Source organism: Pocillopora verrucosa, chromosome 11 (assembly GCF_036669915.1).
Source record: "Pocillopora verrucosa isolate sample1 chromosome 11, ASM3666991v2, whole genome shotgun sequence".
Taxonomy (NCBI): Eukaryota; Metazoa; Cnidaria; class Anthozoa; order Scleractinia; family Pocilloporidae; genus Pocillopora; species Pocillopora verrucosa.
Window position 1 is genome coordinate 4,235,186 of NC_089322.1, and position 27,872 is coordinate 4,263,057.

At 38.7% G+C, this 27,872-nt stretch overlaps 4 protein-coding genes across 7 annotated transcripts in view; 3 read left to right on the top strand and 1 right to left on the bottom strand.

The window, feature by feature from the left end:
- LOC131777909 (trichohyalin) overlaps nt 1-5,244 on the top strand; it is a 30,774-nt gene extending 25,530 nt beyond the window's left edge. Inside the window, exons 33-39 of the mRNA XM_059094274.2 lie at nt 116-316; nt 836-1,021; nt 2,010-2,174; nt 2,651-2,797; nt 3,227-3,340; nt 3,502-3,732; nt 4,045-5,244. Coding sequence (XP_058950257.2) covers nt 116-316; nt 836-1,021; nt 2,010-2,174; nt 2,651-2,797; nt 3,227-3,340; nt 3,502-3,732; nt 4,045-4,263 — 1,263 coding nt within the window. The 3' untranslated portion in view covers nt 4,264-5,244. The remainder of the gene's footprint in view (nt 1-115; nt 317-835; nt 1,022-2,009; nt 2,175-2,650; nt 2,798-3,226; nt 3,341-3,501; nt 3,733-4,044) is intronic.
- On the bottom strand, nt 5,060-21,025 carry LOC131777914 (serine/threonine-protein kinase pim-1-like). Of its 4 annotated transcripts, none has more exons than XM_066158653.1 (7): nt 20,950-21,025; nt 12,359-12,647; nt 12,168-12,268; nt 9,395-9,442; nt 8,588-8,948; nt 7,260-7,436; nt 5,060-6,225 (listed from the first exon to the last, which is right to left on the bottom strand). In XM_066158653.1, the coding sequence occupies exons 1-7, from the start codon at nt 21,004-21,006 to the stop codon at nt 6,014-6,016; spliced, it is 1,245 nt and encodes a 414-aa protein (XP_066014750.1). In that variant the 5' UTR covers nt 21,007-21,025; the 3' UTR covers nt 5,060-6,013. The 4 variants fall into 4 exon arrangements, with proteins under 4 accessions (XP_066014750.1, XP_058950263.1, XP_058950264.1 ...); XM_059094280.2 differs by lacking the exon at nt 20,950-21,025 and adding an exon at nt 14,317-14,657; XM_059094281.2 differs by lacking the exon at nt 20,950-21,025 and adding an exon at nt 14,332-14,655.
- On the top strand, nt 16,500-18,552 carry LOC131777956 (uncharacterized). Its single transcript, XM_059094331.2, has 3 exons — nt 16,500-16,738; nt 17,433-17,534; nt 17,770-18,552. The coding sequence occupies exons 1-3, from the start codon at nt 16,657-16,659 to the stop codon at nt 18,057-18,059; spliced, it is 474 nt and encodes a 157-aa protein (XP_058950314.2). The 5' UTR covers nt 16,500-16,656; the 3' UTR covers nt 18,060-18,552.
- Nucleotides 20,157-27,871, top strand: LOC131777920 (proton myo-inositol cotransporter-like). Its single transcript, XM_059094289.2, has 6 exons — nt 20,157-20,535; nt 21,233-21,766; nt 22,977-23,136; nt 24,882-25,090; nt 25,324-25,447; nt 26,217-27,871. Exons 2-6 carry the CDS (start codon nt 21,325-21,327, stop codon nt 27,007-27,009), a joined length of 1,728 nt encoding a protein of 575 aa, XP_058950272.2. The 5' UTR covers nt 20,157-20,535; nt 21,233-21,324; the 3' UTR covers nt 27,010-27,871.
- The last annotated feature ends 1 nt before the right edge of the window (nt 27,872 follows it).

Sequence of the window (27,872 nt, forward strand, 5' to 3'; positions counted from 1 at the left end):
GTTGGACGGTGCTAATTTAATCTTAACTAATATACAAGGAAGTGTGCAACAGCTGGATAGGAGTATTAATAACAAATCTTTAGTGTTTACTGACTCAATACTCTTCTCACGACAGGCGCCGTCAACTATGATGGCGAATCTGGCCGAAGCAGACGAGGAAGAAGTTCGTTTGGAGGAAGAACAGGAAGCGAAGCTGGCAGAGTTGGAAGCTGAGATGGAGAACGAAAAAGAAGCTCGAAAGTTGGCTGGAGCCACAGAAGAGGAGATACAGAGAGCAATGGAGTTATTACAGAAACAGCATGACGCCAAGAGAAAGGTAAACTTCTTGTTTTAAAAGATTTATCATTTATCCAGACTGAATTGGTTTTTAAAGAGGCCACCCTACTTTTTCTGCTTCTTGGAATGCATGGTTAAAAATCTCAAATTTCGGCAATGATGACTTATGTTAATCTTTTTACGTGAATTTATTCCCGTCATCAAAGCTACCAGCCCCTAAGAGTTGGTTTTTTCCAATGTCTTTTTCGACCTAAACACATTCCTTCCTCTATCAACAAAATTTAGCTCCATTTCTTATTAAAAACTGAAAGGCGTTTTGGCATCGTGTCGTTAAAGGAAAACTGATCAGAAAATAGAGAATTACCACTAAAAAGCCAATGAGGGCGCAAACAGACTTGACAAGGTCACGATTGGGTTAAGCCTTTAATTGGCTGAGAGGGAGGTGCAGGTATTCTCGACCAATCACAGAGAGAATTTGATAAACAAAACCATTGCCATCCCTGGTAACGTTTAACGTTCATTTGCAGAATCGTTTTGATATTTTCTCTGTGTTCCTCAGGCTATGGCGGCTGATGTAGAGAGACAGCGTAATATGGTGCGGCAAAGGCTGGAGGCCAAACGGAGGAAACGAGAAGAACAACAGTACGAAGAAGACATGGCGGCTTCTATTGTGACAATGGCCGAGAAACAGTTCGCTCTTATCCGAGAGAAGACAATGTTGAGAAGAGAAGGACAGAAAGACACGGTGCGTCATTGCGCATTTTAGAAAATGTAGCTTAGGTAGTTATTTTCAATCCATCTCAATCTTCTCCATTATTTGCCGTCCTTATTCCTCCCTCGTTAAGTACTAACAATTCTATGTATTTCTATTCTATAAAATTCATACTTTGTAGTGATTTGCACTCCGCTCCAATCTTCTCCATTCTTAACCTTTCCCGTAGCTTCTTAGTTTATTAATTCCCCTTGTATGTTGAACTATCTTACCAAACTAATATTTTATTGCTAATATTATTGTTATTATTATTTTTTTTATATATCCATCATCAGCCATTCCTGTTTCTTCTTGGTTTATTGTTGTTTCTGTAGTGTTTTCTATTTTACTGCGCTCAGATATTTGGCATTTTTCAGTTCGCGTTTATCATTAACGTGAATTGTAAGACAGTCTTATCCATCCTTAGCTCTCGTTGCTTCTTTCTCTATTGATTATTATTTTATTGTTATCTTCACCAAACAAAAATTTTTTATTCTCCTTCGAGTGAGTGGGAGGTACCTAAGATATTCTTAAGTTGCCCTTTAGTGGATAAACGCCAGCGCCAATTTGTCACTGAAACGAAACAAATTGTTAGCACTGATCCATGCTAAAATTCATCGGCTTGCCTCGTTTCTTGTCACACTCAAGTTTTCCACCAGGGGAAGCGATGGTTTTTAGACGGAAGAAAGGACAATTTCAATCGAATTTGTTGGCAAGTCTCATTTGTCCGCCAGTGAAGGGGTCAAATGAAAGCACAGCCTGTAGAATTCATTGTTTTTCATAGAATAAAATGTTGCCGCTCTAAATCATTTTAATTAAATCACGTCAATTCTTATAAGCGTAAAATTTACCGTCGGAAATCACTTGTTTTATTAGAAAAAAACATTGAAATACAGCTAAATTTACGCTTCTTTCCGCAACACGTATGTTACCTGAAATATATAATTCTGACCTGGACGCTATTAATCTGTTATTATGACAGCTAAATGAACGCTTAGCGCGTAGAAGAGCAGAGCGTGAAAAGAAAAAAGCCGAGGAGGAAGAGGCCAGGAGAAAAGAAGAAGAAGAAGCGACCAGAAAGAAGGCTGAGGAAGAAGCAAAGAAGGCGGAAGAACCGAAACAGGCTCCAGCGGACTATCCATTACCGGTAAGAAGAGAACTATGAGTAACCTTAATGGAAATTGTCCGCACAATACCAATGCGTTTTTTAAGCAGAGAGGTGATAAGAAGAAAGAAAAAAAAATCAAGTAGGGTGTACTGTTTGAATTTACAATTAATTCCCAGAGCAAAGAGTACAAGACATGTATGGTAGATAGTGCGGGCAATTGATGTTTGGGTTAACTCAAGGGGTTAACGTTTGTCGCAATCGTTGTGCATAGAGAAATCTGAGCCCATGGGTATATTACAGTGGTCAAACGAGGGTATGCACAAATGGATCGATTCTGGTCAGCCGCGTATCAAAATTTCCCGCGCAAAATTATCAAGGAAAACAGAAGAAAACGGGTTTAGCGTAAAATTTACGGACGACAAAGAAAAATAAATATTTCATCATACTGAGATGTTACTGCTTCTTTTTTACGGGTGTTTTTGATTAGTTATTCCTCCATGTTTTGTTTCAATTAGGGCGGCTTTGCTATGAAGCGAGAAAAGACAGTGATAGACGTAGAAGTCTCCAAAGAGAAGCAACAAGAAATCCTGTCATCTCTGTTACGTGAGCACACCAATGTTGGAATGAAGTTTGAACGAGAGAGAACTCGTCAAGAGGAAATGGTATGTTTTAGTTCTAATCACCCGGACAATACAAAGGATTCTTAACGCGCTTTAAAAGCTATAACGCTATAAACGTCAGTAGAAAGAGCAAGAAACGCATTTGCTGTTGTGATGAAAACTAAATTTGGAGACGGGATGACGGAAGTTCTGGCATTTTCAAGGCCTTAAAAGTTGTCAAATTTGGTTGTGAGTTGAGGGAAGTCATCAGGTCGGAGGAAAAGGATCTCTCTGCAAAACAAATAAAAGAAAGATGAGCCGTGATTGAAATACCTTTTTCAAATCATTTTGAAATCAGGCTTTTGGTCACAAGTCAAGGTTGATGTCAAAAAGTGCACAAAGAATTATTAATAGTCGTAGTTCGTAAAAGTTCAAAGTGATCTCGGCAAATTTTACGTTTGACTTCACCAAGTTTCTTTTGTTTTCGTTCAGCTGAAAGCCCGGAAAGAAAGGAAAAAGTCTCGAATTGAACGAAAACAGGAAGAGGTGGCGACCATTATGGGTCTGGGAGAGAGACAGAAGACATTTGTGGAGCAACGGAAGAAAGTAAGTTTTCTTTCATTCCTTTGTTTCTTTTTCATAAATGCCCTAATCCATCTTACCGTCGTCGCATTTTACCCGAATTTGTTGATAGTTTGCGTTGTTGTTGTTCTATTTACCCATATTTTCAACTTCTGTTTACTTACGTTTGCTATTTCCATCCATAGGAAGAACGCGAACGTCAAATTACCATGGTTCGCGAGCGAATCGCGCGTGTTCGCTATGAGCGCACGATGACAATGCGCGAACCCAAAGATGAGAAAGCACAAGGTTTTGAGAGTCTGTTAACAGAAGAAGAGAAAGAAGGACTGTCTGAGGAGGAGAAAATGAAACGGATCGCCGCAAAAATGGAGGAGAAATTCAAGAGTGAACAACGCCGTGTGTCAACCGTTTCAGCGGTGGGTTGCGTTAAATTAAAGAAATTTTTTTTTCTTTTTAAAGAAAGGAGGTTTTCTGTCTTCAAGTTTGAGTAAGTTTTGTGTTCATGTTCCACGAACGTTCTGTATACCTTATCCAAAATGGTGGTATTTAACATGGAGACAAAGTGGTGCTGTATTCTGCGCCATTTTAGAATAACATGCGAGACTGATATGAAAACCTCATTAGACTGAGTATTGGTCAAGAAGTGAAATATTCTGCATATGGACAACTTTCTATAAACACAAACAAAATGACACGATAGCTTACTAACAGTCTACTTTGATTGACAGCTGGCTCCTCCCAGCCAATCATTCAGCGCCAGCGCCAGCTCAGCCGAGACTTCGGAGGAGGAGGGTCCTCATACGGAACGTGCACCACAGCTCCTAGACGAAAAGAGCCGAAATAAAAAACTGAAGGAGCGTATGGCCTCACGCAAAAGAGAGCGACGCAGATCTGTCGCGCCACCCTCCGGAGAAGACGGTGGTGCTACGGGTGGGGCAGACGAGTGATAGAGCATGATGTTAAGCCACAGATCAGCCCCTGAGCTGGCAGGATTAGTGAAAACTTCCTATTTATTTCTGGTGTTATTTATTGAGTTGGTCTAGTTTTTTTAGTCGTAGTAGACAGGCTTTGGTCGGTTTTCTTAGTTTTTATGTAAATAGGATTAATGTAGGAAAAGAAAAAGTAAGAAAATTGTTTCGCTCAGTTTACATGCTTATTATGATAATCGTAACTTCCACGGTTAGGTAACGAAGGAAAAAAAAACAATCATGTATTTTCCAGTACTTATTTTTCACATTTGGAAAGACTGTCGCTTTAATAAGACTTTGCGCTGCGCGTAGTAGTATTATTGGTAGGCCGGTAGTCACAGTAGTTGTGATTTTCGCTTTAAAAAACAGTAATTAAAACGAACTATTTTTGATGTTATGTTTTTGTGGAACTTCAAAGCGCGGGTAGCTTGTATCCAGTAGTTAACGCGCTTCCAGTGTCAAGGGCGAGAAATCATGCAACCACGAACACGTTCATGAGTACATGAAGTCAGTGACAAGCGTGGGAAAATGCAATCATAGATTAAATTATTCAATCGAGCACAGGAGGAAATGTCAGCTGAGACAAGTGCGGTTGATAGTCGAAACATTTCTATATTTCAGGGGAAAAGCGATGATTAAATTAATTGGGTAAATCGTCAAAGTTAGCGACTATTCTTTCTTAAAAAAAAAAAACTCAGTGCTCCAAGAACTCAGACCAAAATTTGCCAGGCCTCATCGCATCAAAGATTATCTAAGTGAAGACATAACGAATCACCACATTAACTAGGATAACTTTTATTTAGACATTATCTCACGGATCTCTCGAGTTGAAACAAGTGTTTAGAGTCATTTATTTAGAGACTTCGTAAAAAAAAAGTTCCTCTCAAGCTGTTTTTATGATCAGTCGGTCTGTAAGTCTAACCGAATTTTGACAAATAGTCAAACTTTCCCACTCCTTCCCTTTCGTCTTTGAAATGGTAAATGATAGTGTGACACTATGCACTTACTCGTCCTCAGTTTACTCCAAAGGTGTGCGACACTAAAGAAGGAGAGGAGAGGGTGACGGTTTCCTCTTGCCCATTCCGCTCGCGCTTCCATCTTACCCGCGTCGATGGCTCCAATTTTGAAGACTGAGGACGAATCAGCCACGCAACTGTTCGTTAACTTAAGTGGCGTGGTTTTGCGAAGAAAACCTACGGATGAGAACATTTTTCAGGACAGTATTTCGATGGAAACTGAAACTGAAAACGGAACGTTTGTATGAAGACTTGGTCCCCATCGATCGAAGGTTGGATGACGCTTTCTATAAGATAAATCCGTGGACAGAGCATTGGGATTTGTCAACACAAATCTACCAGATCGCAATTTATCCGTTGGATAGCGTCATCCCCTCTTTTTTTTTTTCTAACTTATGGCTTTCCCATTCACAGAACGCCCTGTTTCTCTCTTCCGTAATCTACCAGATCTTCTTAAGCGTACCGCGCTCTTGACAACGCCTCTCTCAGGGGTGAAAAACATAAGACCTTGTTTCTTTTTAGTTGGTCGACCACTTAAGTCCGTTATGGCTTGTGGAATTCATGCACGTGATCTGAGTAGCTTAGGCACGTAGCTCTTAACCGCGCCCTCGTTCGTGCTTCTTAAGTTTCAAGTCTTACAATTGGAGATAAGCATTGCAGACTTTGTCTCATGATTGACAGAAATTTTCGAGTTCCTTTCTCAGCCTTCCGTATCAAAGACCAGAATTTCCTATATGTCCCTGTCGTCCACGTCTTCCCTCGGGGATCTCCCCCGGGTTTGGTGCACTCTGACACATTCTCCTATCTACAGGACCACGAAGTTTATGTCTATGATGCTGAAGCCAGGGATGTTGTAAAACCTCCTCCAACGTGGGTCTGTACGATGGGTGCTTTGTTAAGAGACATCGTAGCATATCTTGTAGATCTGCACAAGATGAAATACTTATATGAACCTCGAGGGAAGATAACAAGCCTCTTCAAGCCATTCATATACTGAAAATATACCGATAATCTCCGCTCTCTTAAAAAAGACCTTCTCTCACCCATAACCCCGAAACAAAAACATGGTGATAGTTTTGTTGTTATAAATTTGTTCAAGCCTTTTTTCGGGCCCTATTTTCACTACCGCTTAAGCAGTGATTATTCCTGCAAAGATCGCTTTCGTATTCATTTCTTATTCCGCAGTTCACATATATCATTTTACATATTCACAGTCATTTATTCACCACTTCACAGGTTCGATATGAACCAGCATAATGACCAGCTCCCAGTTGGCTTGTTAGCTCAGTTGGTAGACCACTGCACCGGTATCACAGGGGTCATGGGTTCAAATCCCGTACGAGCCTGAAGCCATATTTTCACCACTGCTTAAGTAGTGTTCATTACTGCGAAGATCGCTTTCATATTGAGATTTGTTCTACTTAAACCTCTGCCCTCCCTTCAATACACCTTCCTCTATTTATACCCCCCTCTAGTGAGCTACCTTTTAGATGAGTTTCCTCTCTAATAAGCCTCACTCTGGTGATGCTCCCTCCGATAAGTCCTCTCTCCCATCAGCCCCTTTTATTATAAGCCCCCTTTAATTCATCCTCTCTGAAAGGCCCTTTCTACTAAAACCTCTAACAAACCCCTTCATTAATCCTCTCTTCCAGTCCCCTCCTTAATATGCCCACTTTTCCTAAAGGCCCCCGTCTACCAGTCAGAAGAAAATCAATAAATTGGATTTGGTTCCGAGAAAACTTTTAACAGACTATTCACCTCTCTCATAGTCAAACGCCACCCCCACCCCACTCCCCTCTCAACCCTCGCCAATCTGTCTAGAAATCAATAAACCTCACACGGGTTTATAAGGTCCTTTAAGGCATTCCTTATCTCCAAGAATCTATATCCCTTTACAATGATAAGTTTCCCACCAATAATCGACCGTCTTTAGATTATCTTTTTGTCTCATTCACTCACCTTTACTGACATCATCCGGGAAATTCAACTCGCCTCTTACAATCTCTATTTCGTTTGAAAATGGCACGTCTCCCACGATCATGTTGTGCAGCAGTATTCCCAGTGACCATACGGTGGCTGGGCGTGCGTAATAGCGATGAAAACGAAACCACTCCGGAGGACAGTAGGCTCGAGTTCCTTGAGGAAAAACACAAGATGATGACTTCACTTGAAGGTTTGCTATATGAACGTTTTATTTTGGTTAGTGTTCGTGGACTGGCCGCTTGTGGGACTATGTCATTAGAAATTAATCTCAGGGGCTCCAAAAAACGGAACATTATCAAGGTACAGAAAGAGGTTGAGCTGTAATATCTCAAAAGTGTCCGTTACAAAAGATTCGTCTCTACTGAACTCTCAACTAAGACAGAAGAAAACAAGTAGCAAAATTCAGTGATCATACTTTGATCTTAACTTTCAACTGTAGAAATCTCTTTGTCTCCTATTCCTTGGACCTGCCCCATAACTTTGCTTTGCTTTGTTTATAATTTAAATGACGATGTTTTTGCCAAAACAGTTTTTGTAAAGTCTAATACAAAAAGTCAAGTCCGTTGGAATGCCCAAAGCAAAAAGTTTAGCTACCAAAGGTTTGCACGTGCGTTTTGAAGTTGTGTGCCATTCATTTCTGTTCAATACATAGCACAAAGTGAGATGAATAAATTTTATCCTTTGTGGTGAATTTCATAAACAATATCGGATAATTGGACCTTATGGTAGGAGCAACTTTAGCAGAGTAGAGTTTCGACTCCGAGCAGAACATTAAGTCAATTTAAAAATATCTACTTATTGACTGAGTGGGAGGACTGTGCGGAAAAATATTTGACCCGAAATCATGAAGTACAAACCAAGCGCAGCAAGGTCACACGTTATGAGCGACATCCTACTGTTTTCACCATCCGGCCCTACAATAAACGTTTTAATATTTGACTGCTAAACTTCCTTGAGCCGTGCAACTTTTTCTGGCCGTGCGCGCGCGGAGCCTTACGGGTCATGCGATAAATAGTTTAGTGCAAAAAAAGTCGTCAAGAACGCTGCTGGTCGTTGCAATCAAAGCGCTCTTATGAAAATCGTGTGAAAGCCTAATTTTCACGTTAGTGTTTAAGTTGGATCGTTCCCGCAAAATTTTGGATCGATCGCAAAAAAAGGTTGCAACCTACTGGTATCTCTTCTACATACGTTTTTAAAGAGTTGAAAGGTGCAATACCTCGCTAGTTGAATGTTTTTTTCTTTGAGTGGCCATAGCAGTCATAGCAGTCATGGAAAGTGGTATTTTTAAGTTTTCTAAAACTGACCTTCGTAGTCCGTGTACAAAGTGTTCTCAAGCACCGTCCCTGAACCAAAATCAATCAGCTTCACTTGCCCAGTTATAGAATCAAGCAAAATATTTTCATCTTTGATATCACGATGGAAGATTCCTTTTGCTTCACAGTACATCACTGCCTCAACTACCTGGCGGAAAATGTTTCTCGCCTCGTTCTCATCCAGTCGTCGCTTTTCAGTGATGTAATCGAAAAGATCCTTGTGGTACTTGGGTCTCTCTAACACCATCACATACGCCTGCGCATGCTCGAAGTAGTCGAGAAGTTTTATGACGTTTGGGTGATCAAGAAATCTATGAAGATGGACTTCCATTGGTACTGGAACTTCACTTTCCTTAGGAAAAAGTTGAAAATAACTTCAGCTTTATATCAGACACCGAGCCAAGCGGTTCTGATAAAATTATTTGTGGAAAGATCAAGATGCTGAATTTTTTTTTTTGCTGCGATTGCGATAATTTCCGCACCAAAATGCAGTGGGCGTGGAGCCCCTTCCCTCTTTCATTTTTTTTCGGGTGGACTGGAGTTCTTACTCCTCCATTATACCCTTTCGTATGAAAACTTTTGACGTTTAGATAATAATTTACCAACCCACATACCTCAAAAATGCCTACACCGAAATGTTGAGGGGGGGCGGGAAGTTATACCCCTGTAATTTTCGTTTGGGGGGGGCGTTAGACACCCCACGGACGTTCCCCGCCTCTCCTCCGTTACTCCCTCGCAAAAGAAAAATTTGCACTCGTTAAATAAGACGTTTGAATAAGAACTTACAAACCTACATACCTCATCAAAAGAGTATACGTTGCTCTTGGGAATGACCTTGATTGCGACCTAAGAAAAAACAAACAAATTCTATAATGATGATCACCATACCCAAACCAACGTCACACAACTGTCACAATATTCGAAATTTTAAAATCGTTATCAAAATGATAGAAATCTTGTTATTTTCTTGATTTGTGATTGAAGTTTTTAATGCAAATTCAAGCTAAGAGGCCTCCTGTTGGAAACTGTTAGATATGTTGATCAGTCTTAATTTGATTCCCATTTCTGGTTATCTCGTTTATCTATTACGTAACCAAAAAAACGTGTATGCGGCACGTGTTTTTTCGCCCATATGTGGCCTTGTTCCATGTGCTTGCAACGTGACTTTTCCTGTGTTATTTTCCAATTAGCTAGGAGCTGTGAGTGGAAATTAACCGAAGCGTTGTAATAAAATTGTAAAATCAAGTGAATAAACTGTGATTCAATAAGGAAGCGTATAGCTTTTCCCCGTTTTCGACACCTCTATAATTTGTACAAAATCTGCCTCTGTTTAGTAAGAGTACACTTTTCTGTTTGATTCGCCCGACAGGAAAAATCTTCTGTGATAAATGAAACAGCTAAGGCAAAGCATCGATACTGGAAATAGACAGGCCCAGATGTAATAAAATTATATATGTGATCGATGGCTGAAATAAAAAAAAAAAACAAACAAACAGAAACTGGTTTCTTGAATTTGTACTGTCAACAGCTAGAATCAAATGAACCCTACTGCTGTTTCTTCTCCGACGAAAATTAAAAATCTAAATTCCGAGCCTTTTGCGATGGTGTGTTCATGGCAGTTCTATGCAAAATTTAATCATCAAGAACCTTTTAACTTGAACTTCACAAAAATAATCATTCGATTTGAAATATTACTTGTTTTTTTCCTAATGAAAGTATATCTTTCCTTAAGCAATAATTCATAGACTTAATGATTTGAAAAATATTCGAGTGATGTTTGCCAAAGGGAAAAGTTACGTAACTTTTATATTTAAGTTACTTTCTATGGGTTACCTTCGAATTTAAACAACGATTCTTTGAATCAAAATAATTATCTTACAGGCATTTTTCGTAACCTTGAGTTTGGAAAATTTCATATAGATCACTGGAGGGAATCTCAGCTCTTTGTAGATAAAATCAGTTTATTTGAGAAGAACGTTATTTATGCAAAGCTGATAGACGATATACTTTCAAACTGATGTTCTAGAGCGACAATAATTTTGCAAAAAGATCGTATAACAGTCTAGCATTTCTGGCATTTCATAGAGAAAAAAAATCAAACCTCAACATGTCATGAAAAAAAACTTGAAGAAAACTTCACAAAGACAACAATTGGTAACCAAGACAAAAATATATTTAAAGATCTAGAGTATTGAAAGCCCACTTTTTAAGGAAAGATTTTCAGGATTTGAAAGATGTATGTGCTTGTGGAAAGCTGATATCCGAAAACTTTCCAAGTGAGGAAAAACCGGTTTTTTAAAAATCTCAAATATTGATGTCAAGTTTTTCAAAATAAAATTCAATTTCACCATTATGTTGATTTTTGAGACCACACTTATTCCTTAAAAATGAAAAAAAAATTAAAGCTCATTACCCTTGAATGATTTAAATGATTTGAATCAATACAGAACGTGTTTATTTTCATATTTTCTTCGCGAAATTTCGGTGAAACGACTAGTCCAATGTGAGCTGGGAAAGCTTTACTTTTCTAAGAAAGCTTTGGTTTTTCCTTACCTTTTCCCAATCTAAAATATTCATGCAAAATTCTTGTTATGCTAATTTTAACGTCTTACCACAAAGCTCAATGTTATGGTTTAGATAATGGCTTTTGACACCTAGGGTGATAAGATTCTGCTAGTTGATTGCTCACTGTGTAAGATAATCGCCATGCAGATCAGTGGTGCAGGCTGATATTTATTTTCAATTTCATCAAGTACGCCATTTTACTCCAGAAAGAAGGTCGAGCACACATGGGTGGCTGATTCAACTTAAACATGAGAAAAAAGAAGCCGCTTGAAGTTAAACTCTTAACAGCTGGGGCTGATCCATCCGTCAGACATTCGCTAATTATTGAAATATCAGGAACCTTCGCCGCCAAAGAACTCAGGTTTATTGTGAGTCGATGACAGCTTGAAGAATTTTAATACAAAAATTATGCGGTATATTGTTCATCCGTACTAAGCATCTTTCCAGCTCAATCATATTTTGCATGAATATTAAAAACTGAAAAAACAATGAGGTTGGAATTGGTAGCCAAGAGTTTCTTAATTTGCGGCAAATAAACTTGTCTACATGAGATAGGTTTATGAAAAAACTGTGCAGTCTCCATATGTACGTGACCATTACAAGGTTTCGATATAGCTGGGATAAATAACTTACAGCGATCGGCAGAACGCAGCGATTAAAGATAAAACGAAAAAAAAATAATAACCAGTGGCAAATTCTTAACAATGCCCATGCAAACCTCCGACACGAGGGTTTACATTAAGACGTTTGATCATCATCAATTGGAACAATTGATCAGAACACACGATCAGAAAATTTTGATCTGGAAATTTGATTGGGTCACTCAATAACTATCACGATCTTTTTGTTGAATAGAATCACGCTGTCTTTTGTCGAGTCATGCGAGATTCGTGTTTTTTAAGACCATTTCACCATTTCCTATCTTAGATTCGATAGCTTATCCATCGTCCTTCTCTCCAAGTCATGAATTAGTTGTGAATCAGTGACAGGAAAAGAGATTACTTACTGCCAAGCCATCTCGAACCCTTGTTCCGGAATAAACAACAGCAAATCCCCCTTGGCCGAGGAGATGGTGCAATTCATATGTCTCGTTGAACTGCTGCTCCACTGTAAATAATAAAACTCTTGTTAAAATCTCACTTTCATATTCGACTTCAACCCTACATAAAATGAAAAGCACTTGTAGAATGATTGTACCTTTGTCTTCGTCGTTTGAAGCAGATTTCTGAGGTGCACGCGTCACTCGACAAGGACTCCCTACGACATCAGCTTTTGTTGGCAAGTTGCTGATTTCTTCCGCGCCTCCATTCTTTTTCTTCCGTATTTTCGCCATTTTGTTCGCAGATCTTTTTGCTGTTCGGCAAATGACGGTCAGAAGCGAAGAAAAACGCTTAGCAGTGTCGCTCATAATACCGTTCAGCTTGTCGTGTTCCCCGGACTCAGAATCATCTAAATCATCAGTGGTGAGATTTTCGCCTTCCGTGACCTGTACGTGACATTAGAAGCACATACAAATACAAAAATTAAACCTGATAATGTCAACGTCAGTTGTAAGGGCGACATGTCACTGTACTTCAGTATTTGTTCTATCCACCAAACATCGGCTAAACTAACAAAACCCACAAAGATCTTTAAGTCATTATGCGCACTTTCTCGGCCAATAGAATTCTCGAATGCACACACTCTAATTCGCTGTTGCCATCAGAAGGATTCTTTATAATGTCAAAAAAGACATTTTTTGCAATGAATTTGAATTGCTCACCGCAAACAGCGACCGCCCGCTTATGATCCTTTGTTCGATGCGCGCCCTGATGGTTCGTTATCGGATATTCTTCAAAAATGACAAAACAATAAGATATGTGTTTCGAATATCAAAAGCTAAAATGTAATCGCACGAGCGATGACATTTGACGCGCTTTCTGCAAAGAGGTGATATTCATTTCATTGGATATTAAAAATACCAAACCACGACTGACTTTTCCTCCTTTACGGTTGTATTTTCGCGAGAATTCTCTGAATAATTCATGTTAGTGTCATCCGGTAAAATATTTAAGCGACGTCGTAAGAGTGACAGCTGGAAACAGAGAACAAGAGTAGTGTCTCGTTATGATTGGTTGGTATTTTTGATAAAAGCGCTTTAATCGCTCGGGTCTCTTCAGCATACAATGGCGCGCCATACGTTTATATCTTATTTCCGTTTTTCCCCAAAGGAAAAATAAAATCAATAAGAGAAATGTCTTATTTGGTAAGAAACAGTTGCCATCAAAATTTCTTTCGGCTCGAAAATCTCATTTCTCATCTTTTTTTTTTTCTTTTAGTCGATCTAAACTTACAATGAAAACAATTTCATTAAAGATATCTTGGGGCCGCATTCGAACCTCAGTCGATACATTTAAAAACAGAAAAAAAATTCAAAACGTTTCCTTATCCGATTTCTAAAGACAATGTTTTATCTGTGCTATCGGTTTGAGAATCGTAATCAGAGAGCGATATGTTTTTGTGATCTACTGGGTTTACAAAACATTAAGTTCGCCCGGCATTTATCAAATAGCCTGTTGTAATATGCAGCGCAAAACAGGACTCTTTCATTACGAATGCTCTCAAAACAAGCCCTCGGGCTAAAAAAAAAAATTACAATAAAAAGCTGCACTCGGAACAGAATCTTTCTGTTATGAGAAAAATATGGAATTCGATAAGCCCACGTACATGAAAAGCTGCGTAGGATGTGCCCCCGACCAGACAAGTCTAAAAGAATGTTAAAAGAACGCCATATCACATTCGATGTTTCGTCTACGTGGCTTTCAAACTTTGACACTGATATCGTTCGCGACAAGGTCTTCGTCCCTGAGGACATCCACAAGAGGCTACATGCACGTGATCTTGTTTTTTGTCCACAGTCTTTTGGACGAGCAAATACAAATCCTTTTTCTTCCTTTGCGGCCATATTTCTTCGGGTATCCGTCAATGTTTAGGTATCATAAAAGCGTTTGGAAGTTTGTGATTACGACAAATGAAGAATTTGTTTACAAAGACTACAAACCCAATCAACTAAATTCGTTTGAAATGAACCAGCAAGCGCTGCGAATTTCCTCTGACCAAAGCCAAGCTACGCCCTGTTCTTTCTCTGTCTCAATTTTACACAATTTACAGCTAACCTTTTTTTTTTTTACCTCATTGCAAGACCCGTCGAGATCCCTGCCAATATTCCTCGATTTCCGACTTGATATTGAGACTTCTGGAGACATGGGAGAAGCTCGGCTGGATCTTGCCATAATAACACATAGAAATTCAACCTTGCTTCATAATACTCTTCTAAACTCGGAGAAGCGTTCGTGTTCTTTTCCGGCCTTCGAACGAAGTAAGAACTGAATTCACACATGCGCGCGACCTGTGACAATTCTGATCAGAATTTTAAAAAGATTTTTGTTTTTTTTCTCACTCCGACAAAAGCCAATCACACAAGCCAGACCTTGATATCGAATCGCCACTTATAAATTAGCGATGCCTTGCCTTTTATCGCGAGTATGATTATTTCATGGCTAACTAAGATTCATTTAGTGTTAACAAAAGTAAAAAAAAAATTGAAAGCGACGCGGATTTTCAATTCGTTGCAAAATGTCATGCGGCATAACAAATGCCTTTAACTGCCATAGCGCTTGTCTGTTAATAATTTTAATGGGTTTCCTTTGTTATGTTTTCGTTCTAAAAAATGGATTCATACTCTCTCCAAGATCCCTGTCGATTTGTGCAAAGAAAATCGTATTAATTAATTAATGTTCACGTTGGTAGACAATTCACATCCTTTATGTTTTGACGTCAAGGAAATTTCCAGGCCATGAAGAAAAAAAAATTGGGATAAATGAATAAATAAGAAAAAAAAATTTCAAACATTGAAAAACAGGCTGAGTTAAACATCTTTGTCGATTTCGGAAACAGATGAACGTGAAATGATTGTTGGAGATCCATTTTTCAGAAAAGGAAATTTTGCATAGAAAAGTTAATGCAAAACTCCTTTACTTAAATTGCTAAACATTGTAAAGTAATTGAGCCGTGATGAAAACAAAGTTAAAAAAGGAGATCTTTCTCTGAGAAAAAATAAAAGCCGTTAATAAATTTCCGTTAAAATATGAGGCACTTTCCCTGCAATTACAGCGTGAATGAAATCTTTTGACAAACCGCGGTGATTTTACACTGTTCATCTAAACAAACGCTTACATTCTAAAAGTGACATTTCTTCTCCCTGTATGCAAATATGCAAATATGATCGATTCTTGGAGACGAAAGATAAATAACACTTAACGGAATCATGAAAATCATTATCCGTCGTGAGACTAGACAAAATTTCATGCGGCCAATTTTTGGTTTTTAACATTATTTGTAAACCACAATTTAACGAAGATCATGAGACCGCTACATCTGATTCGGGAAACCCGTAAGATCTTAGTCCAATACCGATATGTAAGCCCTGGTCAACTGTTGTAGAAAAAAGACATTTTTATGATAACATTCTTCTTAATACTAGCCAGTGTTATTGATCCCAGCGATTTAACGTCAAAACATCCTCAGAACCTTGCATGTAAAGAGGTTAATGTATGATTGATATTCATAAAATCTGTGTAGAGAATGTTTCATTTATATTTGTGGAAAGTGTTTTGAACGTAATAACTTAGTCTGGGTGGGAACCTGGAGGGATTGGATATAGAATATCCTAGTGTGTCCCGAGCGGGATCCCCGAAAGTTAAGGTGAAATATCCCCGGCTTGGCCCCGGCGTTGCCCCGAATGGATCCCGTTTAGCAAGTGCGGAAAATCCCGGCGCAGTCCCGAACGAGATCTCATTGATTCGTGTGGAATATCCCAGCATATACCCGAACGGGATGCAGCAATTTTTTTTTTTCGGAAAGTGATCACTCCTTACCCTTTCGATATTTTTCAGCCTTTAACCCTCATTAGTGACCAAGACAGAATTTCTCCTAACAATACCAATATAATATCAACCAGATTAGTGATGAAAATAAAGAAAAATATAAATTTGGGGATAATTAGTTGATTCAACACTGAATTCTCTGAACTAATATTATAAGAAATGTATGGTTCACAGTAAGGTGAATTACAAATTTGATTTGGGAGTTAAAGGGTTAAAACGCCGTAAACAATCCGTAAAAAATCGACTTATCCCAACAAGTCTTATATGCGTTTAGTCTTTACCCTTAGCCACCAGTCCCCAGAATGTAAATCGGTAAACCCCACTCTCCCCTCCCAGAGTGAAGTTTTACGGTTGGATTGAGGGTTTCATGGAAGTACAAATAACTTAGACTAAAGTTCAAAGAGTGTTAACTGTTAGGTGAACACAGGCAACCCAACCAGAAGTCTCGTCGTCCGAAAGCACTGTTCAGGATGGTCTGCTTCATCGCCTTCTACTCTGAGAAATCGTGAGCGCCGATGCTCCGTTAAAGGTTAAACTCAAAGAACCACGAGGTTAGAAATATCTTACAAAATGTATCAACAAACAGAGACGATAAAGCGTTTTCACTCGAAACTTCAGTGGCAGCAAGTTCTTGCAATGAGCACTTTTATAGGTAAGTAAAAATTAGACATTTTTAACAAAAATTTTCTTTATTGGTATGTGTGTAACATGCTTTATAATCGAGAAGAAATTCCTCGCCGCTTATTTCTGATTTCTGATTTGCTTTCAAATGGCTATTGGAAAAATAATGAATTTTTAACAACCTGCAAGGAACTTTTTTGTTTGAATACTTGAATGGCAGCAGGTATATTTGTATGTTCTGGTTCTTCGCGTCCATGTTTTTTCTGTCATATAGATTCACGTAGGAAAACGCAGACGCTCGGGTCACGATTGGTTTTAATTTTTTTCCTGATTAGTTAGGGAAGGGATGTGAACTCTTTGGGCCAATCACATAGCAAGTAAAGTCAAGTCAATGTAATGATCACGGGATTCACTTTATAACTATTTTACAGATTACAATCTCGGATCAATGTCGCTTGTACAGAATAGCTTAAGATTCTTTTTCTTGATATAATTTTATTATTTCGTACTAACCTTTCGCTACCTTTTTACTCGCCCAGGGTTGAAGGGGAAAGGGGTGGACAATGTTTTGAATCTTATGACTTTCAGGTGTCCTGATCAGCGGTTGATCATGTATCATAAGCACAGTAACTCAATTCAGTCCACTTGCTTATCACGTTAAGTTGCCATGGTTACAATTGTAACTTTCCGTAAAATTTATTCGGTCCATTATTTCTAAATTCCAGGCTTCACTCTAGCAGTGTGGTACAATTTATGGAATACGGGATCACGGGTACCATTAGTGGGAACGGTGTCTTCATCCCTGGTCCATGAACAAAGAGGAGAAGGTGAGCGCTTGATAAATCTTTTAGTTGCTTAAATCCTTTCTTGGTAAATGTTAACTTAATCCGCCTCGCAGGCATACTGATTCATTGTCTGGTTCATTCGCTCCTACTCTTCTTTGTAAGTACATAGCACCACCCCCATTCCCACCCCCAAACTCCACGATAAGTGGAGCCATTCATTCCATTGGCTTAAAATGTCCTTCCTCGGCCTCCTCACACTTTTAGTACTTTTTTATAGGAGTGTATATGACCTTGAAACTGAAATGCTTCTACTGCGACTCCCAAGACTTCGGTGAAGCATGGGAAACTCTTACCCAGGACACTGCATGTCAAGACAGTGTGTTTTCAACTTGTTTTCGGAATCAGACACTCCCGGGCAGGCAAACGACGGAAGTTATTGATCTCATAAGAAGCTGTGAACAGAAATGCAAGTGCTCGGACGAGGAAGGTTGGTGCGTGACTCCGGAATGCAAACGTCAGACGAAATGCTGTTGGGGTCAGGTATACTGTGAAGAAGATCAATGGTGAGACAAATGCACTCGTCGCGAATGGAGTTTATTTTTTGAAATCACCATTCAAGCTTGCTTTAGGCGACCGTTTACGCATTGCGGACCTATTATCACGCGCAATGCTAGCCTATTACTTTTCTCGCTATTTCAAGCTACTTGTAACCGTTGGACGCGGTACAATAATGCAAACTTGTGGAGTACAGCATTTGCCTATTTTCGTTAATTGTCTGAGTTTTCGAAGCTTACACTCAGTCTTCGTTGTACCAGACTATAGGTATAAGACCGATTAACCAGACGGAGAACTGAAAGGAGACCATTTAAGGCGTCGCTAAACAGTTTTTTGACGCTTGAGAGATAACGCTCTCAAACAGAAAGGAATCCTGAATCGAAGATTACAATGATCATCTTAGGTAGGAGAAAAAAAGTAGCTGTGACGATGTCTAACACTCTTTATTTCTGTGTGAAATCATCAGTTACTGTAACAGCTCCCGAAACACATGATTGTAGAAATTTTTTCTAACAGTATCTTCAATACGTGATCGCGTAAATTTTCACGTGCATATTGGTCGAGAGCCATTTTTTGTACAATTTTTAGCAATTAATAAAATAAAAACCTCGCTCTGTGAATAGTTGTTGCTTATATCCTATCATAAAACTGACGCACAGAAGCACTGTAGAAACCAGCTTACGGTAGACTCGTTGTTTGTAGGGGTTTTTCAAGCGTGGGGAGGCAAGCGTGAGAACTGCGCAAAAGGCCCACGAGGGTGAGATAAAGTCACCTTTGACGCACTTCCCCTCTCGCGTGTGACTCGCCCTTCACACGCGTCTCGCGCTAACTTAAAAAAACAAATTTAACAGGAAACCACATCCCAAGCGACTTACTATGAAGATATCATTAGACTACATAGATGGGTGATGAACTCTAGATGAAAATATAAACGACCATATTCGGTTTTTCATTAAAATTTTTCAATACTGGTTGTGAGTTTTGTTACCAGGGAAACGCTATCTAGCTGAAAAAGCGGGTGTGGATCGCCCAAATTGCAGCAATGTTTAATAAGATCTTCACCATGTATACCCTTAAGCACTCGAGATCAGTGGTGGGTTCATTTACATTTTGAAGTCTGGAACGTATTTGTAAAATTAAAAAAAAGACTTTACGAGAGTAAAACGAAGCCAAAGCAGCTGAGAAATATTGGGAGGTGTGGATTAAGATGGTCTTACACCCGCATTTTAAAAATTTTTAATACTAACTGGGTCCAATTCATTATAATACCATTGGAAATATCCAAAAGTGTTGCGAATTGCACTAGTAATTGACATTTTGTAACCATGGCAACCAGTTTCCAGGCTCCCAAGGATGAAAAAAGGTACCCATCTGCTAAAAAGAATATTTAAAGAACCAGAGGTCCCATTGACTTATAAATGGTCTCAAAATGAACTACAATGATTGCTCTATGCTGTAAACCTCAAAAAGTAAACTATCAAAGTATCTTTCAGAACAATAAAAATTTATTTCTGAGAAGTGCAATATTTTAGCCCTAATCATTCTCAGAAAATTGAAATGAGATTCATTCACTTTCACACAACTGCTTTTGTTCTTGTTCACAACACGGCACAAATACAAGAGAGAATTCGCTGAAAATTTCAGTTCAATTGCTCTAAAAGAAAGAAATATATCATTTTTGCCGTATTGGCTATTAAGGCAAAATTACAAAAATGAGAAAACTGTGATTAAAGTATCACCTTCCTTTTCTTTTTGTTTGTCAGTTTTTTTTTCATGTTCCCTGCACTTCTTGCAGACTTTGCTTAAGGGTACGACATCCAGAATTTTTCTGGTTTCCAGGCTAATGGCAGTGACACAACCATTTAAAGAGGAAAAACCTCTTCTTTGCCAGGTGCCATCACAACATGCATTACACTTTACCAATCCATCTTGAAATGCATGTTTTAGGCTGTGGATTTCTTCTGCGGCACTGGTCATTGTTTCCACCGAAACTGCTTTAGTTGCCTTGAGCAACGCTTTGTTGTACAAGGCATTCGGTGTTTGCCTTGGAGGTTGAGGCATATTTATTAGCCGGCAAAATAGTTTCGCTGCTGCGAGTCCACAGTCAAAGGATCGCATGCTATAAACAAGTCTCCTGTTGGCTTCAAAACATCACTGATTTAGAACTTTGAGAGACGATATAAAGTCCTTCACCCAGCCACAAGAGACACAAAAGACGCGAAGATCGCTGGCACATCCTTTCCGTTTAAGAGTTTGCTCTTGCAAAATCAAACTGCATTCAAAGCACTCCTTACACGGCAAAATTCTGACTACAGAGTCCAATATTTCCATGTCGACTAAACGAAAGCCTGTAATGAATGGATCTGTACTTGGTGCTTTACGATTAGACGATTCAGACAGCTTGCGGAGCGAAATTTTACGAGCAGAGGCAGAGTTTACGGTGTCTGTGTCTGCAGTCGAAGGAATTCCATCACCTTCGCTTACGCACGTATGTATCTTCTTTGATTACTAATTTCCATGAAATCTACGCTTTTTAGAATATCCAGAGCGAACTTTCGGCATGATTTACCGATTAAATGGAAAATATTTTTGTAAAAGCTTGACAGTGAAATATGAAAAGCACATGTACGCAACCAAAATGGCGGATTGAGCATGAAGGGATGTTTTGAAAAGTTCCCCTTTCATATGTGCCTACTTCAAATGCCTCAAACAAGTCAAATGAAGACTCTTTTTTCAGCGAGGGTACCAGGGTAATTTTTGTTTGGTTCGGTGCACTGCGTATGGCTTTTTTCATTGTTTCTCCAGTTAAACAAACCGTTGCCATTGCCACTTTCGCATCGCAAATTGCTATTAAAAAAAAAAAAAAAAAAAAAAAAAAGAACTAGAAAAGGAAGACCAATACCTGAGGGTAGCAATTACAATGTGTCGTTGCCGGACGACAATTTGGAGTCGGCTTCATTCGCTCACGTTGCTCCAAACTCCTCAACTCAACTTGTTTTTATTTCACACATGAGCCCGTGGCCCATGGGAACGAGCCGACCTGTCAATTCACATAGCAACGCACAAAAAAAAAAAAAAAAAATAAATAAATAAATGTACAGGAAGCGGGAGGGACACAATAAAATTAGCAATTTCCATCGAAAAATGCGAGACCTTAAAAGTGTGTTGTCTGTTTATCCTAATAGATCAAAGTTCAGTTGGGTAATCTCGCTCGTTCCAGTTCTAACTCGGTTAGAGAGAAGAAGAAAACACGATCGAGCTGATTCCTCTACGGGAAATGGACGAGACGAGTAGCGACATGGAAGAAACTAACGATCAAACACCTTATTTTGATAAAGAAACCGAGCAAGAAGCCTTGGTTAGACATTCAGATGTGACAATGAAACAAAAAACTCCGCCATACGTGTATTTCCTGACAGTGTTTGCGGCAATCGGGGGATTTTTGTTTGGGTATGACACTGGCGTTGTTTCGGGAGCAATGATCCTCATAAAACAAGAATTTTATTTGTCCTCTTTTTGGCAAGAACTCATTGTTAGTGCAACAATCGGCACGGCTATATTGGGTTCTCTCTTTGGAGGTTTTTTGAATCAAAGGTTCGGGAGAAAACCTATGCTCATTGTCTCTGGGCTGGTGTTTACTGTTGGGGCTGTTGTAATGGGTGTCGCTCATTCAAGGGAAGTTCTTCTCATTGGAAGGCTCATTGTCGGCTTGGGAATAGGTAATTGATCAGAATGAAATGCTTTATCTATCTCAAGTATTGATTTAGTGATTGTGATAGAGTTTAAATTGTAGCTCGTTTTATGATGATCTCAGGGTAACTTTTCTTCTCCTAGTATAATTATAGTAACATACGAACGTGGGTGAGAGTTAATTTAATCGTTTACGTAACAATGTTTCAGCCTTGGAGCTAGTTCGGTAAAATTTCCGCACAGCCCCACTCTATTGTAAAACAAACCTGTTTTCCCAATGGCAATGTATTGTTTTTGTCATTGTTTTCTCTCTCCAAGAACTGAATGCATAATGTAGTATGGGGCTGTGCGGAAATTTTACCGCTAGCTCTCATGTTAAATCTATCTATGATCCATTTACGAGCACTAGCGTTACACCATGAGCAGTTATAACTCATGGGGTAACTCCAAATGACAATGCCAACTAATTTTTGTCATCTTACCGGTACCAGTACGCATAAACAGATGATTGCTTTAACCCTTCACTCCTAAGATCTTATTAGTAAATCTCCCTACTATCTGCCATACAATTCTTATGATTTTAGTTTGGAGAATTAGGTATTGGATCAACTAATTATCTTCTAATTTACAATTTTCTTCATTCTCATCACTTGTCTACTTGATATTGTATTGATATTGTGAAAATAAATTCTGTCTTGGTCACTCGTGCACATATAAGGGATAAAGGGATTTTAATTTTTTCTTGTTTTTATATCATCTGTTTAAAGCTGTAGATTAAGTCAAACCTGTATTAACACTTCAACTCCCAAGATCTGATTGTTAATTCTCCTCTTTAAGTGCTATACATTTCCTTGTAAATTAGTTGCAAGAATCTGGTGTTAGATTGAGGAAAAAAAAATTACCTGATAAATTTGAGTATTCTCATTACCTGTTTGGTGGAAAATGTTTGGATATTATCGGGAGAGGTCATGTGTCAATCATTTCTGGGAGTTAAAGGGTTAAGTGGAACCATATTAAGCAGTTTAATTAAGTCCTGAAACTTTTCTCCTTAATCACTGTATATTTCACTTGGGGGACCTCTAAATACAGGCTTGACTGTACTTGATATTTCAATAATGTCATTGTTCACCTTTAAATGGATATTTTGTACCCTGAAAGAGGTGTATATGTCTGACAGTTTGGTTTGCAAATTTAAAGTGAATTGCACAACCCCTTTAAATTTTGTTTTTTTTCTCTCAGGGGGAGCATCAGTCACAGTCCCTGTATATATTGCTGAAACAGCTCCATCAAACATAAGAGGTCGCCTTGTCACTGTCAACAATCTTTTTATCACTGGGGGCCAGTTTATTGCCTCTGTGGTTGATGGTATTTTCAGCCCTTACAAAAGAACAGGATGGAGGTACTTAATAATTCTTTATAACTTTGGGTAAAAACACACCAAGGTAGATAATTCTCTTGATACTCATTTCATTCTTCAAAGCTGAATGTAAATGTGGTAATTTAGTATTATCAACTGAGTTGATAATGAAGAAATGTAAAATGGTTTCCATGTTTACATAGCCTGATGTAAACATGCGGGGGGTTGGGAGAACACGAGATAAGTGTAGGAAACAACGACACGAAGCAGAGTGGTTTCCAGCTTATCGAGTGTTCTCCCAACCTCCCAAGTGTTTACATCAGGCTATGTAAACACGGAAACCATTTTACATTTCTTTTATAAAATAACTAATGAAAGAGGAACTGTGTTTACATACGCTCATGTAAAATGGTTTTATGGCCAATCAGAGCGTACATACTATTTGAATTATTTTATAATGTAACTTGGGCACTGCAAAGAGTTAAAGCTGTTGAACTCTTTAATCTTCTCAACTCAGTTGATAATACTATATTACCCTGTTATACTCTCCCACTGACGCAGCACCACAGTTTCTTTAGAAATTTACCCCCCAGGTAAATACCCTGATTTCATGGGGTAAGGAGTGAAGCGTTAAAAGGCTTCACATCTTGCACTTTAATTTCCATATCGAGTAAGTTTCTGCTTAGATTCTAACTTCTAATTTAAATAATTTGTTAACACTTTCACTCCCAAGATCTCATTAATAATTCTCCTTACTGTCTGACATATAATTCTTATAATTTTAGTAGAGAATTTGGTTTTGGATTAACTTTTAATTACCTTAGTGATATTTTTCTTTATTCTCATAACTTGTCTGCTTGATATTGCATTGATATTGTTAGGAGAAATTCTGCCTTGGTCACTCATGGGAGTTAAAGGGTTGGGAGAATTTTTTTCGCCAAGATATCATCTCCTAGTTCATTTCGTGCTCAGGGCTGAGCTTAAAGATTAATAATAATTGTGCATCAATATTTCGGGACTTCTATTTTAATAGGATAGCAAATTTGTGAAACAATATACCTAACGATGTTAGGCAGGCTGAGTCTATTGACTCTTTTAAGTGTAAACTTAAGTCAATTTTATTTCAGGAGACTTTTCAATGTTTTTGATGGCGACAACTTTCTTACCTTTAAAATAATTTGTCCTAAATGTCACCAGGTAAATACCCTTGTTGCATGCAAATGTTAAGCAGCCTATTTAGTCTATTTTTATTATTAAGTTATTTTAGGAGAGGGTTGGGTTGGAGCTTAAACCTAGTAGGGGACTTATGTCCTATTGTTTTTGCTCTGGTACTGCTTTGTACAAATCCTTAAATAAATAAATAATAAATAAATAAATAACAAATGAATAATAAATGAATAATAAATAAATAATAAATAAATAATAAACGAATTGGTCTCCCATCTACTCTCTTTTGCTGTCAGAAAAATCTATGTATATTGTAATGAGACAATCCTTGTTAATTGCTCCTGGGTGCTTCAGAGATTAAAAGTCTCAAACTTGCAGAAGAATTTTTGTCAGGTGAAGGGGAAGGGGGGCAGGCAAGGAAATTATTGCAAATGAAAGGAGCTGTTTCCACCACAAGATTTGCTCAGATGAGGGATGCCTCTTCATCCATTTAAATGCTGACTTTGCTCATAAGATGTTATTCAGCCATCTGTTGTAGCAAGTAGACTATAACTTCCCTTCAAAATTTCTTCTAGTCTGTTGTCAGAAAATTTTGCATTTTTTTCTTTTTATTTTCATAGATTTATGCTTGGTTTAGCAGCAATACCATCCATTGTTATGTTCTTTGGATGCCTGATGCTGCCAGAAAGTCCCCGCTGGCTTCTAAGCAGAGGGTTCTCTCAGGAGGCTAAGAAAGTTTTGGTCAAACTGAGAGGCACAGACAATGTGAAGGATGAATTTTTAGCGATGCAAACTGTATGTGAAGAAGAAGAATCCCTTCGCAAAACTAGTAAGTGGTATTAGAAGCAATATTGTGGCTTAGCATCTCTGTGCGAATCTGTTATCATTAATCTATGAGAAAAGGTGTACAATACATCACTTTTGAGGCTAAGACTTGCAAGTTGATTTAGCTACATCCAGCAGCCTTAAGGTCATGAATTCACACATTTTTTAAAAATCTTATTTTATCGATAGACTTAACAGACAACAGAGTCGTTTTAAATTATTTTGCTTACTTTTTAGAATCATTTTCCTTCAGTAAAAGCACAACATTTCAGATGGTGGCAACCAAAAGTACAAGGAAAGCTCTCCTGGTCGGCTGTATGTTGCAGGCGATACAACAATTGTCAGGGATCAATACTGTTATGTAAGTGAAAACGTTTTTAGAACTTCTTAATTTAAAATTTAATGTCTCGTAAGTGGACAACTGAAGTCATCTGAGATGTGCCGTTAGCGTGCATGCTCCAACAGTGGTCCTTGAATCATACATAAAAACACACGCAACTGGATACAAACCATTACTCACACTGAAATGGACATTTGCGTGAAATGTTCCTAATTCTCCGTCGCTTAATTTTAGCAAGAATTTGCCTTTTTCAATTGTTTTTCCCAGTCTTGAAATGTCTCTTGAATCTCCATAAACGATTGCTAGCCAGCCGAATAAATTTAATTTTTCTCGACCAATTTGTTATTTAGGTCGTCAAAGGGCGACTTTGAAATAAAAGTTTTGCTTGGAATCCAGGAATGACCACTTTTTTTAGCTTAAAAACTTTAAAAGTGAACTTATATAGATTGGCATACTTCCTAAGGTATTTACTGCTTCTCTATTCCTAAGCACTACACGAGATGAAGAGGTTCGACTGCATCATGCAGAGCGGGCGTAATTTTGAAAAGTCAAAGCTCAGTATTTTCTTATAGCGGCAGCAAAGGTTGGGGACAGAAAGGAATTTGTACTCGTGGGGTGAGCGACAGTTATAAGGAGGGAGAGGATAGGAGGTGCGTCTTTCCCCGCCCCCTCCCCCGTACGGTTCACTCTAACTCCAAATAAAACTTTCCGATTGCAAGCTTGTAACGTTAATTCGCCCAAAAGGATGCTTGTAATGCAGGCAAATTCAGAGTTTCCATGTTATTTCCAGGTACTACAGTGCAACGATTATACAGATGTCTGGTATACAGGGAGACCAGTTGGCCATCTGGTTGGCTGCGGTGGTCGCATTCGGTAATTTCGCTTTCACCATAATTGGAGTGTTTCTTGTAGAGAAGTTGGGACGTCGTAAACTATTACTCGGGAGTCTTGCGGGGGTCACTCTTAGCTTGTTTCTACTGGGTGGGGCATTTTACATGGCGAAGCAACACGATGCTGCGATCACATTTCACGAGAAAACGCTGTCCGACCTAAACAGCAACAAATGTCCCGCGACTGGGTACTGCTTGGATTGTCTCAAAGAAAAATGTGGATTTTGTTATGTTAAAGACTCTACCAGCAATCCTATAAATGGTTCTTGTGTTCCAATCAATGTATCTTCTAGTGATAACACGGCTGCATTTGGTAGATGCAGTCGCAAGGATCATTCAGTAACATGGTCGTACCAAGCTTGTCCATATAAGTATGCCTGGTTAGCAATTGTAGCTCTTGTTTTATATATCGCTGCGTTCGCTCCGGGGATGGGGCCAATGCCATGGACGATAAATTCCGAGATCTACCCCCTGTGGGTCCGTAGCACAGGAAATGCGTTTGCTACAGCAACGAACTGGACATGTAACTTGGTGATTTCCATGACTTTTCTCTCTCTGACTGAGTGGATTACGCGTTACGGTGCATTCTGGCTGTACGGGGGAATTTCAGTTTTTGGCTGGTTGTTTTTCTTTGTTTATCTTCCTGAAACGAAAACGAAATCGTTAGAGGAACTGCAACATTTATTTTCATAGTATACAATAACAGTTTTGAATTTTGATAATTTAATTTTTTGTTGGAACGTTAAAATGGTCTATGTGATGGAACGATTCCTTATGCTGTACCCCAAATATTGTGGGATGCGCCATGTATCTTTTCCAGCCGCTTTCTTATTTTATCACTGTCTTAAGTTTGTAAAGGCTATCGTTGTTTCAATTGCTACCCTCGCAGGAGCAAGATCAAAATAAGTCTGCTCACATTTCTTTTAGTAATCATATTGTTACGTTGACAAGATCTATGTTTCATAAGTGGCCTTGATATGTGTGTTGTACCCTAGCTACTATTAGTTTACATAAGCCTTTTTTATTGTTTTTCCTTGAGTTCAAACCATACAACCACAGCTACAACTTGGCAACAATCACAAGTACATCCTATTTCTACTTTTCATTCTGTTTCTAATTAGCATTTTTCCAATAAGTATTCTGATTGTTTTTACGTGGTTTTTCTGAAATTTACTCAATGTGGGTTCGAGTGTTATCAAGCTCCTGGGGTTAACTTGCCCTTATGCTAATGTAAACTGGGCTTCGATCCTGGAAAGTCATAATATGAAAGTAATAATTAAAAGGTGAGATTGTCACGAAAGTTTCTAGTCACTGCTGGTGTCCTAGCGGATATGGACCCCACTAGATTTGGACCCCCCGATCCAAATCCGCTAGCGGATATGGACCTCCCTCCGCAGATTTGGACCCCCCAACAGAACTGAGTGAAAACATCATCCTTAACGTTCTCGTAGAAATAGATAATACTTTACGTTTCAGTGCGTATTAAAGTCTGTTTTTAACTCAAGATATGCGTATCGCCGATGCATACGAACTGGCAGCTAGAAATGACCCGTCGG